The 17,333-nt window shown below is 34.6% G+C and overlaps 1 protein-coding gene across 1 annotated transcript in view; it reads right to left on the bottom strand.

The window, feature by feature from the left end:
* The window catches only part of rdgC (retinal degeneration C), a 484,209-nt gene that overhangs the window by 260,478 nt on the left and 206,398 nt on the right, over positions 1-17,333 (bottom strand). Inside the window, exons 5-7 of the mRNA XM_069835771.1 lie at positions 13,131-13,224; positions 4,009-4,151; positions 2,874-3,041 (exon numbers count right to left, since the gene is read on the bottom strand). Of these exons, the coding sequence (XP_069691872.1) occupies positions 2,874-3,041; positions 4,009-4,151; positions 13,131-13,224 (405 nt within the window). The remainder of the gene's footprint in view (positions 1-2,873; positions 3,042-4,008; positions 4,152-13,130; positions 13,225-17,333) is intronic.

Raw genomic sequence — 17,333 nt, 5'->3', positions numbered from 1 at the left:
ATCGAGCATTAGGAAGTGCATAACGTCATCAGCAGCGAATGACAAGACGCATACGTTTAAATGTAGCCGACTTGCGACGTTATTGGCTGCCGGAAATAAGAGCGACGCGACTATACATAACGGTATTGTAACGTAAATAACTATTATCGTTGTTTCTAATAAAACACGATATACAGTAGCAAGTAAATGTACTACATTACAAGGGCTGTTCATATAATAACTTCCGATTTCATTAGAGTGTATAGTAATCGGCATACCAACGCCGTCTTTGCAGTGAATGTTGCGTGATTCAGTTCCCTTCGAGCAGTGGTACAGGGAGGATCGTGCTGCTGTTATTCGCAGGCTACACATGTTCAAAATGCGTGCTCTGAGAATCCCACCAGCTGTGAGATATGCTTGATGATATGATTTCTTACGGCGGAAACTGTAAAGTGGCTGAAATCTATGATGTTGCTCTCTGGGATGTTTTTTTTTTTTTCACAACGCGCATACTGCGCAGAGTACTGTGTCCGAACTGCAGAATTTCAACTCGGAAGTGTTTGATCACCCTCCGTATAGCCCTGATTTGGCGCCTAGCGATTACTATCTTTTCATGCATATAAAGAAGTAGCTTGCATCGCAGTGCTTTGACGATGACGAAGAGTTGTAGTCCTGCGTCGGAGGTTGGCTTCAGTTACAGGCGGGAGACTTTTATGACTGCGGTATTCAGAATCTCGTTAAATGCTATGAAAAGTGTCTCAATTTAGCCGGAAACTAGGTAGAAAAATAAATAAAAGTCTGTAGTTTCAAACTGTTGTTAACAAATCCTGTAACCATAATGTCATTTATGTTACAATAAAACGGAAGCTGCTTTATGAATAGTTTTCGTATAATCAGATGAGTTGCGTTTATACAACAGCTGAATAAAAACTGACTGCGGTGGTGTGTAACAAATCGATAGTCAACAGCAATGGACAAACATCTTTTTTCGTCACGGAGTTATGTCGCTATGCGATTGGTGATTTCAAGTCTCTTTAAAACATCTTAACCGAGCGAGTTGGCTCAGGCTGTAGCGTTTGGGACTCGCATTCGGGAGGTCCTGGATTTAAACCCGTGGCCGGCCAATCTGACTGGGGTTTTTCGTGGTTTCCCGGATTGGAAATTTGCATACCATGATTCATCAACGCCTCAATCACCAATATCATAAACATGAATCAAAATCGAAAATCAGTTTATTTATTTAATCTATTTATTTAACTAGCTAGCTAGTGAGTACAAATTAAAATTATAAAACAAAAATGTATCTAGCAACTAACGTAAGAGCCAGGCTCGTGTACGGTGTGGTCTTAGCCAATAATATAACATAAAATTTACAAGGACAGTTTACTAAATACAGTAAGTAACTTAATTCAAACCAATAAATAACACACAGGAGCAAAAAAAGAAAGAGAAAAAGAGAGAAAAACACAATTAATATAAATTGACAATGGGACAGACGCCAGTGATGTTTAATAAAAACATGAATACAGTCGACAGAAATAAAAGTTAAAAAATACACACATTCGTTAATATTATATATCATGAATAATTTTATAAATTTATTTTTTAAAAGCTTCAATTTTAAAATATTTCAAATTTGGAAAATGATTTGTAATTTTATTATAAAATCTTGGGCCGAAACTAGCACCATGTTTAAGAGCTGCACTTATATGACAGTTAGGCTCAATTAATGGGAAAGTATACTTTTGTCTTCGAGTACGATATTAATGTCGATTAGATTTATGTTTTATTTGATTTCTGTGGTAGTAAGTTAGTAAACCATATTTATAAATTTCTTCAATAGTTAATACTTTAAAATCTGTATAAATTAAATTTGTTGGGTAATCCATATTTTTGATTAGAAAAATTTTTATTAATCTTCTGTGTAATAACATTAATGGATTAAGTACAGATGATGCTACTCCACCCCAATTTATTATACCATATTGTATTAATGATTGTACTAAAGCTAAAAATATTCTGAATGCCTCTTTAGTGATAAAATTTCGAAGTATTATGAATTTATAAATTGTCTTTCTTATACTTGTACACATAAAATCAATTTGTTTATCCCAACGTAAATGCTGATCTATAATAGTTCCTAAATACTTGAGTTGTGTGGAAGGTATTATATGTGGACAATTACAATAATTATTTGTTAATTCATTACATGAAGTATTATGTATTATTAAGTGATAATTATTCATAGGTCGAGTTAGAACTTTCATTGTTAAAGAAAATAGAATATAGGTAGTTTTACTAGTATTTAAAAACACAGAAGCTTAGAGTCAAACCAGTTTTTCACTACGTTAATTCCATTGTTAGCATTTAAATAAGTTTTATCGCAATTGTCACCATTGAATGTTAGTACAGTATCATCTGCAAAAGAAAATACATTACCACCATATTTCTTTAGATCAATTTTCAACAAATTAATATATATAGCCTATTATAAATACTGTAAGATTGGTCCTAATACTGTACCGTGTGGAATTCCAATATCGATAAATTTATGAACACATGAACACAAACCACCTACATCACACAATAGAAACAGGAACTCATCAATAGTAACCATGGCCTACTGGTATACCCTCAGATATATCCTACTAGACAGGCGATATGACCACAGATGTTAAAGCATGTATTTAATAAAAAAAAAATCTTATTTCTTATATTACATAAGTGTCTTGTGTCCATTTTAAGCGAAATTCGGATTATCGATATCCGGATTAATGATATTTTACTGTATTATCATTATTAACGTTATTATTTCTTTGGACATGGTAAATTCACTTCGTAATAAAAGAACAATTACACTGCATGTTTTAAGTTCACAAATATGAATATCTTACCTTGTGGAACACAACGAGCAGGTCATCCAGTTTCCCATGTAGATCTCCGCAGATGGTGATCTGCTTGGAGATGGCAGTGGACGCTTGGTTGAGATTTGGCAATCTTTTCAATTGTACCACGGCTTCCTTCAGGATAGCGGCGACGTATTTTGCGTGCAGTCGTTGTTGCTGCAATAAAAAGTATTTTGTTATTCAGATTTCAAGACACTCGCACTTTGCGTTTTTAGAGTGTGTCCTTGAACAGATATGACGTCAGCAATCTGCCAGTCACAGTTCTCAGCTTTCTCTCTCACAGACTGCGGCAAAAATAAGATACTAGCTCTCAACGTTCCCATTACTTATTTCACGCGCCAGAAACGGTGGCTCTGCTTCCGACCACTAAGCAGCGCCAGAAGTCTGTTCATTATTTCGTCTCTCGGAGTAATTATATAGACAAACTTCACGCAGCATTTTACCACTCCTGAATCCTGTTGCACATACATAACATATACATTTAAGGAAAACATCATGCAGCCTATCAGAGGAAGGAGGATGCTTATATTTTTACCTTCTAGGTTTATCCACTCCGAAAATAGTACATTCAAAACTTATTTTGGGATTGGCTGTCATAATTACAACTTTGAATGATTCATGTATACATGGTGTCTGAAAAATAGACCGACAACAATATCATTCTGAGGATTTTTTTAAATCCCAGTTCCGATAATGAAGGACAATCTCTGAAAGGCCTAAATAAGGCAAAAGGTATGTGTTATTTGTTGGAAAGACATTCCCGATGTTTTGTTTCTTTTCGCTCAAATGATTTCCTCTTTTATAATAGATAAAATTTGGACAACTCAATCTAACTCAGAGTGATTAGGCCATGCATGAAGAGCTGTCCTCTGATTCCGCGGTGAACAGTTCGATGCTAGGTAGTAAACAAATATCTAACACGTATGATATACTCTAACACAGTTCCTAGTCACAAATCATGTTTGTTTGATATCTCAAGAATTATTTGAGTTTAAAAGATTAAAACCTTTTGCTTTTGTGTCTTTTAAATTAATTTTCCAGAAAATTTTGTTGGTTTATATTTATACACCATGTATATTAATGACAATCTTGCGTATATATATTCTATATCAGAATTCCTTACCTTCTTTTTCCTAAAAGTGTCTATTAATGCATCCAGATCTGCTACTGTTAGCGGAAAGTTGAGGTGAATGCCTTTGTACCCGCCATCAACTGACGGCAGACTTCCTTCTTCCGATTCGTCCTCGTATTTTTGGTCGACAGTATCTGAAAAAGAAGAATATAATGTTATTAATATATAAAAACAAATGTCTGCCTAACTTCTAATATATTTTATTCGAAAGGCACATCAAACTTTAGAAGTGTTACAAAAATTATAATATTTGCGGTAGCAAAAAAGGAAATGATCACTGTGTTTAAAAACAATGGGATTTTTATTTATTATTTTTTATATGTCCATACTTAACATTTTTATTCAAAATATCTACCTTATAATAGATATACATATCATCCAGAACCCATGGATTTTACCCGACATTATTCAGGCGGACTTTCTTTCTTTCTTTTTTTTTCAATTCTTTTCGGTCTCTGTGAACCTTTCTCCTTCTCCTTTCATTTTCAGTAGTTTTCTTACTTTTGTGCGGCAGTTAGCTCCGATATCGTGAAGCTGTAATAATTTGTTTATACTAGGCTATCTTAAAATTAAACTTTTTATTTCTTAACAAATTTATTTGTATACGTGTTGTTAGACATCATTAGAACTTTCTAAAGAGTATTCTCTTCGTTGGCATATGTTGAATAGTTAACCAGATATTAAATGTTTTAGATAGTGAGAGAGGTAAAATTACAGGTGATTTTTACATGGTCGTAATTTTGGCAGTTTTCAGTGCTTTCGGTAATAGCCTACTTTCTTCAGCGCGTACACATACTGCTTAGCTCAAGTCTCAGTATACACGCTTATTTCGTTGCCTTTTCCCATAAATATATTTAATTAATGTACGACTTCGAGTAAGCTTATTTGATTATGATGTTTGTTTTACTTATGCTGTAGACTAAATTTTATGTGGATAAAAATAAATATTTTCTGATTTTACGATTTTGTAATGAAATTCAAAAAAGTAATATGAGAAATATGAAACATAATCATATATCTACAGACTGAAGAGCAGGAGATTTGTTGGAAAGAGTGAAAACTGATCAGGAAGAGATAAAGGAACTGGCTGGATCACTGGCTGAAAAGAAACTACCTACTAAAGGATGCACTGGAAGAAATGGTGAACGGGAGAAGAGTTCGAGGCAGAAGAAGATATCAGATTATAGACTACATTAAGAGATATGGATCATATGCGGATACTAAGAGGAAGGCAGTGAAACATTGGAGAATGCTGGGTTTGCAATGAAAGACCTAGCCTTGAACAGAGAACTATTAATGAATAAATGAACTCATTATATCAATGTTCAGCTGCTGAAAATTTTGTCAGTCTATAGTTTTCGTGTATTCAATAACAACGCAATTGTTCAAGGAAATTCATACGCACATCCAATCATCAATCAGATAATAAGCAATGATTCAAAATCGGTTGATACAGATTATTTTTAACCTGAATTTCATAGAAAAGACATCTAATATCTTTGAGCATGATTCAATTTAAGAATAGAATAATATCTTATGTTGATATGAGAGTTGAGTAAATTCCAACAAAGACTTGGCCTTGTAACCTTCACGTGACCATTTCTATAACTGCGTTATATTGGTCAAATTATATTAAAAATAAACAAATTATAAATTCATGTATTACGACTTTTATGCATTCAAAATATCAAATATGAATGTATAATTGTAATAAAAATATTTGATTATAACTATGACTATTAAAGTATACAGATATTTAAAAATCAGTGATTCAAATTTCATTTTAGAGCATATTTCAACAATTTTAATACGTAATTTCATTCATATTTAGATTTCTGAGTGTGTGAGTTTTCGACGTCTAATTATAATGAATAACTAATATACATCAGTAGGCCTAATAATGTTGTATTATTTATGGCATACTAAAGGAAATGTTCAGAAGCACGATTACGTGTTCCGACGCGAATCTGTAAACGAAAAAGCATGTATTACTTTACACGCTAGAAAATTCCGAGCTAACTTCTAATTACTAGTCTTGAGGGCAGGAAGCTATTAAAGCTATGACAACATTGAAATTCTCACAAGTTCAACAGAGACTTCCTGTTAAATTTTTGAGTATGTAACTCTTTCCACAATCTGAGCAGTAACGTATAGTGAACTAATGTTATAATGTATTTCCATACGCAGAAGTTCAACACTGTCAGATCCGGTGATTCCGAAGTTAGAACAAAGTGCAACTTGACGGCGTGTAACTTTGTGAGAAAGCTCTTCGAACCTATGAATGTTAAAGATAAAAAAATTTCACGAAAATGACTAACCTTATTCATATGTTTTTCGTGTTTAACAACAATTCACTTCCTACATCACGTAATGAAATTCCAAAACATGTGTACAAAAAGCCTACTTTGACTGCAGTGCGTAGGGATAATTCCAACTCGCCTACTACAGTACGGATATTTAGGAAGACGTCCCGAGACGGGAAACGTGTGAGAGCGCTGATTTCTCCTTAAAAGACTGTAAAACACGTACAGATCACCTCAAATATTTCTTGGTGCTCGATGCAAGAGAGCCTGAGTAACTCAGTAATTGATCAGACTGTCGCGTCGTACTGCTTTTTAAGATATATTTTTTACTTGGTTATTTAACGAAATTGTATCAACTACTAGGTTATTTAGCGTCGATGGGATTGATGATATGAGATGATATTTGGCGAAATGAGGCCGAGGATTAGCCACAGATTACCTGGCATTTACCTTACCATTAGGGAAAACCTCGGAAAAACCCCAACCAGGTAATCATCTTAAGCGGGAATCCAACCCGCAACTCCGGATCGGCAGGCAAGCGCCTTAGCCGACTGAGCTACGCCGCTGGCTTTTAAGACCTTGCGATGAAGACTAGATTTACTACCGTGTGATACAAAAGTCACTTGCCAAATGGAAAATATATATTATATATATTTGAAATGACAAATATATTGCCATGACAAAGAGGATAGGATCACGAAAAGAAGTGCAGTGACCACCACATGGACCACGAGAAACTCCATGACATGAACCACGACAAGCTTCACTACAACGACCACGATAAGGACCATGACAAAAACAAAAAGGAGCACGACAAGGACCATGACAAAAGCAACAAGGACCACGATATGTACGGCGATAAGGACTATGACAAAGACAAAAAGCACCACGATAAGGAGCGCGACAAAGATGTGAAAAACCACCATAAGAACCAAAACAAGTATCGCGACAAGAACTAAGATAGGTATCACGACAAGCACCACGATGTGGACCTCGATAAGGATCACAAAGACCAACATAAGGATCACGATAAGAATCATGACATGGACCATGGTGCTTGTCGTGGTTCATGTCGTGATTCTTGTCTTGGTTCTTGTCGCTCTTGTCGTTGACTTTGTCGTGGTCCTTAATGTAGCCCTTGTTTTCTTTGTCATGCTCCTTATCGCGATCGTTCTTGTCTTTATCGTGATCCTTATCGCCTTTATCATGTTTCTTATCCTGAACCTTTTCGTGGTCCGTGTCGTAGTCCATGAAATGATCTTTCTCGTAGTGATTGTCGTGGACCATGTCGTGATTCGTATCATAGTCCTTGTCGTTGTCAAAGTCTTTGTCCTTATTGTCTTTGCCATGATCCTACATTATTTGTAATTTCAAAATAGTATTTTTTTCCCTGTTGCAAGTGACTTTTGTGTCACACGGTACCTTCCATACTTTCTTAAAAGATAGAAGATAAAATAGCATTCACTTACACCGATATCTATATTAGTAAGCTTAATAGACAACTTATAAGATTTTGTAGTGGTGTGTACTTTTTGGTAGGGTGACAAGAGTGGGTGTTGATATATAAAATACGCATGTAAGGTCCGACGTGCTCTTGTATGGCTACATCTATAATAAAATTGTCAGTGCCATTCTTAAATATCTCATCTTTCAGATGATTTTAAGACAATTACCAAAACTGTAGCATATAATCACAGCAGCAATTTCAGTTCAAAGCTTTATAACATGATAATAGCTAAATTCCCAAACATAGCCTACAATTTGCTAATGCTCCTTATTTAAAAAAAATCAATTAAATAATTGCGGATTAGAGAAAAAATTTAAAGTTCAATTATTGTGATATCTGGGTTTTTTCTTCTTCTTTTTTCTTCTTTTTACTTTTAATTTGTTATTTAATAAAATGTATTAACATTATGCGGAATGCCCTCTGAGCACGAGTATTAGACTTACTCTTTCTGGGAGTGCTAGAGTGTTTTATATATATATATATATATATATATATATATATATATATATATATATATATATATATATATATCTTTATTCTGGCAATAAAGTATTATTATTATTATTATTATTATTATTATTATTATTATTATTATATTACTATTATATAACTATTATTAAAATTCATGGGCAGTAGATTTATTTATTTATTTATATATTTATTTATTTATTTATTTATTTATTTATTTATTTATTTATTATTTTGTTAATTACCGTAACATAAAATATAATATACACAGAAAAACTTTAGCTCGCCCCTGAAAGAGTAGAACTCGTGCTCAGGGGCGGATTCCTGAATTGAAATTAATAATTATACAATACAATTTGTCTTATATCTGCTGTGCAATTATAGTATATAAATTTAAATTTACAATTTTTCAATTTTTATAAAATCCATACATAACTTTTTAAATTTAATACTAGAACTATTAGAATTGACAAGATTAGGATATTTAAATATAAATTTGTTATATATTCTTGGGCCTAAATTACTACTATGATTAAATGCTGTAACAGTGTTGTATTTTGGTTCAAACAATCTTAAAGAATTCATACCAATTGTTTCATAACTATGAGAATACAATTCAAAATTATTTCGATTTTTATGTATGAATTTTATTAATACAATATAATAAATTTGTCTTACGTTAAGTACATTAAAGTCTAGAAACAAATTTTGTGATGGAAAATCAATAGGTTTATGAAAACATATTTTAATTATTTTCTTCTGTAATAAATAAAGTGGATTAAAATTGGATTTAAATAAGCTACCCCATCCTATAATTCCATACATAATTACCGATTGAAATAAAGTTAAATATATTGTACGTAATAAACTTATTGACAAGTGATTCCTCAATAAAACAAAATAATATATGATAAATATGATATTGCAATAGGCCTATAAGGCAGAAGAGTTCTTAAAATTTCTGATCACGTTACAAGTAAGCTTATTAATGAAACTGCTTTCTGAAATTTTGTTTCTAAATTTTACTGTAATTGTAGATCTCCCAAGAAGAAAGATGTAACATCAAACTAATTATTCATTCATTCATTCATTTATAACACTAAAGTTTGCATCCAATAGTTGAATGTATTTGTATCCCTGTTTAGTCAAATTGTTGTGATAGTAAATATAGGCCTAAATAAATATATTTCTGAAATTACTTTCCTTTCTCCTGAAACGTGTATTACAGATTTGTTGGAATGGAGTGGAATTTTCGGGAGGAGGGAAACTATGACCAGCAGTGCGACTTTTAACGATCTGTTCCACTAATCCTAAAAATAGGCGCATTCCCAAACCCATACCGGCTGACTACACTAAGATTCGCTGCGTACCCGGGTTTCGCGCAGGCAACCCCCCCCCCTCGTCTCTAGGCCAGCCGCCATCGTGCGTCGCCAGTCGGCGTTCGAGGAATGCTATGGAATAATCACGAAATGGAGAAATATTGACGGAATGATGTAGATGCTTAATATGAGTAAACGGGAGAATCTAGAGAAAAACCCAAACTACGACCTTGTCCGCCACAAGTGCTACTATGGATTTTTCAATGAATAATCCCAGAACTCACCTGGAATCGAACCCGGACCGCCTGCGTGACAAGTTGAAAGTCTGCCCACTCATCCACAGCAGGAGTTATACAGGATGTTTCCGAAATGGTGTTACAAACTTTCAGGGATGATGGCGAAGGGCACATGTATCAATTTGAGATAAGGAATCCTGGTCCGGAAATGACAGTCGAAAGTTATAAGCAAAAATAGTTGTGTGGAAATGGAATTGTAATTTGGCACCACGTGCCCTCCTTCCCTTAACTTTAGGAACAATCGTGAAAAAATGGTATGGGCCGGATGTCTCCTACGTGGGTACTTGTCCCGATACAATCTGTGAGCTTGTCTACTGTTCCCATTGGCTCATCCGTATTCGAAAATCAGGTCTGCTTATTCCGCTCTCGTGTACTCCTCCATTTCACTAGGACTGATCGACTGGACATTGCAACTTCTACACATACACTGCTGTCTACAGACGTGCATATCAGGACCGACCATGTCCGTTACACATTACGCTATCTGCATTGCTTTAGTGTAGTTTCCCTCCCCATCCCTCAGACAGCACACTGAATGGAATACTGTAAGTAGACAACGTAAACAACGTCAGATGAATACAGTATGTGTAAGATTTACAGATAAATACACATAAATAAGGTGTACAGAGGAATAAAATTATTTCATTTCTACATAACTATTTTTGCTTGTATCTTTCGACTCGGTAATTTCCGGACCAGGGTCTCTTATCTCAAATTGATACATGTGCCCTTCGCCATCATCCCTGAAAGTTTGTAACACCACCTCGGAAACATTCTGTAGATTTGTTGGTTTTACTCGTATTCCGGGGAGGTCTTCAGTTTTAATTCCTCCAAGCTTATATTTACCACACTAGTTGTAGACATGACTCTGGACTTCAGATAGGTGAGCGTACTTGGCTATCTTACCAGAATATTTTTCTTCATTAGAGCTGCTCTTCCTTTCTTATATGTTACAGAAGATGTTTTATAGTTGATCGCACGGCCATGTTCTGTATTGTGAGCATTCATACTGGGTTATTAAGAGAGAGTAATGTAAGCTGGTGGCAATGCTTCCCGAGAGCACGGCACAGCTCAGCTGCAAGGAGCGCTGCTCCATAACATCGACGCTTTAAGTACTTCGCAACTTACTTAAAGTAGCACAATAACATGGGTATTAACCCGCGGTGTTGGATGAATTACACAGCGGAAGCTTCCGACGACGTCTACGAGAAGTTGATAGCAACTTCAAATCGATACCAGCATTCTAGCCTGCTTTCCGTACAATCACTGCTGGAGGTAACAATTTAGACAACAAATTTTAACGTAAGATTAGAATATCCTCCTGTGTCCTGAGGCAATTTTTCTTTTGTTTTTAAATTTCAATAAAATTCTACACTTCAAAAAAAGTCACTGAAATTAAGAAAAATGCTGAAAAAAATTCTGCAGGTTACAGTTAGGGCACAAATGCAGATAGGTAAAGGTTGGTAACATTGTAATACGAGTAATATTGTGATATTTCTTTTTGAGAATTTATTAAATTTTACTGAGCGAGAGAAGGATCGCTTTTGTGCAGAAACTTGTCCACGAACATCCCCTTAATACGTTGACGCAAAAAAACCGATCTTCCTCTCGCTCAGTAAAATTGTAATAAATTCTCAAAAAGAACTATGATAATATTACTCATATCACAGTATTACCAACGTTTGCCCTTCTGGTCTCTGCACATACATTTTACATCATAATTCTTTTTACCCTTAAAATATGACGTTTACTGTGTATTTACTTCGAAAGCATGTCCTACAGTGCCTTGACGTTGAGTTGCTGGTCGCCATTTTCATTTACAAATAGTTGAAACACGCATTGCAATGATTGAATCGATCTTCTTGTGTTTCCTGTAAGTTCCAAGAGATCTCAGAAGCTTGACAAGCACAGAAAAGATATGGTCGATAACGATTCCACCTAATGGCAATTGTGAAACTTAATGCATGCATGAAGTAGAGTATACTATACTCCAGGCCTCAGGGGGATATAACATCAGAATATAATATAATAATTAGGGACTTACGCAGTTCCTTTTTCCATTCTAATCTTGCTTCCGACTTGCTTCTAAAGTCACTTATATGCACGGTAGCCACGTCGTCCTGTCACACACTTTGTAACCGACAATACGGCAAACCGTCAAAGTTACGCTATAAGGAAATCATTTATTGGTATTTGATATTGATTTATTGATATTTGTGGCCTTCGTAAATGTTTTTAAGTATTCAACTGACTCTCGAATACGAGCAGTGCTCTTTCGGGATTAACTGTAATTTAATATGTGTATTCTTAATTAAATAAAATAATATGTACTTACTTTATTGGTATTTGCTCTAAAAAGTCCCCCAACATCGTCTCCTTAACGTCTCCCATTTTCCTGGAATACGCATTCCAAAATTCATCTAAAATGGTACCTTTCTCAAAAGTCGTTCACAAAAAAAAAAACACACACACACGATGTTATTACACTTTTACTGCACTGATTCAGGTCTCAAAAGAACTGTATTTAATCCCTTCCATCCTATAAGCCTAGAATAGATATATAGGGTGCTATTCATAGACATTTTCGCAGCACGCGCTATGAGCGTACTAAGGTAGCCCCGGCTACCCACTGGTTACTAGTGCAGAATTCAAATCATATCCTATCGCTAACACTGGTTTATGAATACGAAAAACGCTGATCATCCACTGGAAGCCCGCGCTAAAAATGTCTATGAATACGGCTCATCATGACTCAAATGTAGTCTAAGTAACGGACTATTATCTGCACCTCCACACATATACACACGCAAGCGTGTTCGACTGTGTGAGCGAAATACTGAATCTAACGTCTTATGCTATTCTTGACAATCACAGAGCGCATGTAACATCAGACCTGCCAATCTACGAGAAATTAAATGCGAAGAGGAGAATTTAGTAGGGAATGTCCTTTTTAATAATATTAATAGCACTAGGACGAAAACATATCATTACACACGAAACTTATGCCATCACCTTTACATCCCGGAGATTATCGTGTCAATGCAAGCAGAACGGAAGTCGTGAGCCAATTCGGGTGACCGAGGCATCATGCATGCAAGTTGGTAGGACTGTAATTTAACCGACCTGCTTCCGATATGGCTTGTCCGTTGTTCGCACAGTATACACAGACACACACACATATCATACACCTTCCACTTTTATCATATCAGTAAATGCTCACCTATAGATGAAGACTTAGAGGAAATCTCAGATCCTGGCGGTTTGACAGTGGCATCCGGCATGTGGGTCAACAGAGCGTTGAAGAAGTTGTACAACTGCCAACAAAAAATAAATATGAAAAGCATTGTGAAGTTTAATTTGTAATAGCTTTACAAAGTATTTCTGTATTTAGAGGATGTAACGTCCATTTCAACTCCTAGAATGCTATTTTAAGCCTTCTCCATTGCACTCCACGGTTAATTAAAATAGTTTACACAGTATTGAACGCCCTGGAACGTAGGAAGAGAATGAAAAATTCAGAAGGATAACAACAGAATAAATTGAGTGTTGTACAGCGATATGGAAATTAAGGCCAATGTAATATTTTAGAATGTATAATTTCCGTCTACAAATCCAGTGCACTCCGGTTTCATTATATTCTGAACTAGCAGTTATCGTACAATCACTCCTAAGAAAGAAATTATTATTATTATTATTATTATTATTATTATTATTATTATCATTATTATTATTATTATCATCATCGCTTATAAATTAATTTCTATTTCAACAGAAACTTTAAGAAATTGTTCAAACTGCAGTATCATTCACAACCACATTTCCTTCTATGTGGAAAGCAAACTAAGCCCAAAACAACATAGATGCACTATATACAGGGTGTCACAAAAAGATATATCAAAATGTTAGGGAAATATTGCTCACATGTAGAGGATGAAAATATTATGTTAAATAAAATTGGGTCCGGAAACGTTTTATTTCAGTGTTTAGAGCTCATTTTCAACAACTAGTCCTCCCCCAGTTTACAAACAAGAGCTTGTAAATAAGAGTTGGTTTACAAACAGCTGGTAATCTGACTGTAGTAACGTTCACATCTGATTAGTAGTAGTGGAGTCGTGACGTAATTCTTAGTTCACCACCAGTGTTAATTTGCAACTGTACGTACAAAGGTGGTGCCTCTCACTTCATTGCTTGGCTACGACGGTTGCTAAATGAAAAGTTTCGTGACAAATGGATACGGAGAAGTGGACCAATTTATTGGCCTCCACGATCTCCGGACTTAAACCCACTAGACTTTTACTTATGGGAGCATTTGGAAGTTCTTGTTTATGGAAACTCCGGCGCAACATATAGAGAGTCTTCATGTCCGTATTGTGGAAGGCTGCGAAACATTACGAACGACATTCTCCAGGGATATACTTCGCACGAAAACATGACGACCTTCCCTCATCCCCTTCACCAGTTAACTGCAGGCACGCGCAAGGGATAAACCCTTAGCCGAGTTGCCAATTCTTGAAGTCATTGTGATTTGCGAACGTTTTTCAAACTGTGTTCCGTGAAACCGCGATTTTCAGCGAGACTATATTATCTTTGTAAATATACTTTAATTTATAATTACTAAAACAAAATTGGTATAAAAATGAACAAACTTATTTTAAAAACACTTTATATTTTCACTAACATGTTTTGCCTAAATAAACAAAGATGCAGAATTATATAATAAATGTTAAATTCTCATGTTATTGAAGTTCCAGAATTTTATACTTAATTAAGGATGTTGCGCTGGTAAAATTTTCTGAAACTGTGATCATTGAATAGCAATTTATAGTACTAGAGAGTAAAATTAGATTTTATCCGCTTCGCCTTGGGTGATAATTTCCACGACCGCACAAAATCTGTTTACTCAATTGCGCTATACAATATTTTATTCATTACTGGCATGTAAATTTAACTTTAAATTGTAGACCTTTTCTTTGTAATGTGTTGTTGGCGAAGAAATTCATATATATCCATTTTATTATTGCTAATATGTTGGTTGTCATGTAAAGAGTGATTTAAAAACATTTAATGCACTGCTGTGAGTTAGAAAACTTTTAAGCACTGCTGTGAATAATGTCATTATTTAGGTTGATAAGGACGGTGAAATAAAGCCCAGTTTAGATACCAGTCATGGATAAATGTATTCCTTTTACATCATTTTTTTCGTAACACGAAAATCATATTAAAGCAAAAAAGAATATATTTGTTTCTCTGCTAGTTTAATTGCTGATTCGATGGAAATTTTCTATAGGCCTAAGGAACGTTATAAGATACGAAACATGATTTAATTAATTAAGGGGGAATGTACACTTCTTAGACCTAAAAATTCTGTTATGTAAAATATAGGCCTAATATAAAATTTAAATTTCTACACCAACTACAGTATTGAAGTTCATTCAGGTAAAAGAACCTGTATCATTTTTTTTTTAGTTATTTAACGACACTGTATCAATTACTAGGTTATTTAGTATCAATGGGATTGGTGATAGCAAAATGGTATTTGGCGAGGATTGGCTGTAGATTGCCTGACATTCGCCTTACTGTTGGGAAAAACCTCGGAGAAACCCCAACCAGATGAATCAGCCAAAGCGGGAACTGAACCCACGCCCGAGTGCAACTTCGGATCGGCAGTCAACTCGGCCAACTGAGCTACGCCAGTGGCTCTGTATTAGTTCTGAAGTTATGATTTTTAAGCATTTAAATTATTTAAATGCGGCATTGGTTATAATAGCTGTTAAGTGGAAAACGGCAAGAGCTTTTTGTTTTTCTTCGCAAACTATATTCCTTAAAAACCCTTTTCCTGGTAATTCCGAAAATGCTGGATAGAATCGAATGAAATTTTTTCTGAATTCTTAAACATAATGTACAAATCAGGCCAGAATATTTCCGCAGTTGCGTTCGATGTTAAGTGATTAAGATTTGTACTTATCAAACTGCCTCAACTTTCGATTACTCTATGGATAGAAATTCTAACGTTAGACACAATTTTAACACTTTGTTTTTAATAGTTACGCTCCTCTGTTTTCTTCGACGGTGTTATTTGTTCTTGTCGTGATCTTCAGGTGAATCAGGAGGCCTGGCTGCGGATCATCTGCTCCAACACTCATTAATCATGGCCGGAATAAATTAGACATATTGAAGCGCACAACGGTATAAAACAACACGTCGACAAATGTCTAAAAAGACACTGAGAACGGGTGAAAACCAACAGGTAGAGGCAATGACTGCTATATTTGGCAATGCTGGGATCTATTGTATTCCTGCCACGCGGCTAGGGGTGGAGTAGAGGATGGGGGTTTATGAGGGATTACCAATTCCAAGAAGAGAGGCCGTCATGTTTCCGAGCCAAGTATACACCAGCATCTCCGGAATGCAATGCGACGTCGGGTTGACGTATGTATCCATGCTAATGGAGAACATTTTGAACACTTTTTGAAACGCAGAATTTCATGTGGTGTGATCCTGCATGTTCCCATGTATGCACGTGAAATTGTAGAAAATAATTTATTTTAATAATTATTTATTTATTTTACTTATTTTTTATTTATTTACTTATTTTTTATTTATTTACTTATTTTTATTTTTATTTACTTATTTATTTACTTATTTACTTATTTATTTACTTATTTATTTCCTTATTTAATTCTTTATTTACTTATTTATTTATTTATTTACTTATTTATTTACTTATTTACTTATTTATTTATTTATTTATTTATTTATTTATTTATTTATTTATTTATTTATTTATTTATTTATTTATTTATTTAATCTGACAGAATTAAGGCCATACGGCAAACACTGATGAAAATAATACAAATTAAATTAAAGCCCTATAGAAGGTCAACAGGGTCAAAAGAACACTAGAGAGCTCTAGATTTAGAGCACGTGAAAGAAGCCTGTCCGTGATAGAGGGATCCAGGCATAAATAGTAATACTATTCAAATTATATTGCTCCTGCTTTGCTAAGGGTGGACTGTTTCGTTGCTGGTTTGAAAATTAAAAATATAAGCAAAGCAGCAGTACACATGTGACCAGTTTCGTCAACGTCTGTTAAAGCTTATAAATCCGTTAAAGTCGATTTAACGGATGATTTAACGAAAAGAGCGCTTCATCAATCTTTGTTCAAATTAACAACTGTTAAATCTCTTGTAAATTTTACATCCCAATTTGTTGTGTTATTAATGTTTAACGAGTTGTTAAATTTTTAATTTGGCGGAAAGACAACACATCATCCAGCAAAACTGCTAAACCAAAATACTTGCAAAATGAAGAATACAAACTAACTGCGACAAGAACAAATTATTATGTTTGTTTATTCGGAAACAAATGTCTGGAAAAAATCGAAACAAAGTCATATCTGACTACAAACGGACTCTAATCATTG

This window comes from Periplaneta americana, chromosome 9, assembly GCF_040183065.1.
Source record: "Periplaneta americana isolate PAMFEO1 chromosome 9, P.americana_PAMFEO1_priV1, whole genome shotgun sequence".
In the NCBI taxonomy this organism is placed as follows: domain Eukaryota; kingdom Metazoa; phylum Arthropoda; class Insecta; order Blattodea; family Blattidae; genus Periplaneta; species Periplaneta americana.
Note: the sequence above shows the minus strand (reverse complement) of the source record. Positions and strands in the feature narration are given on the sequence as shown.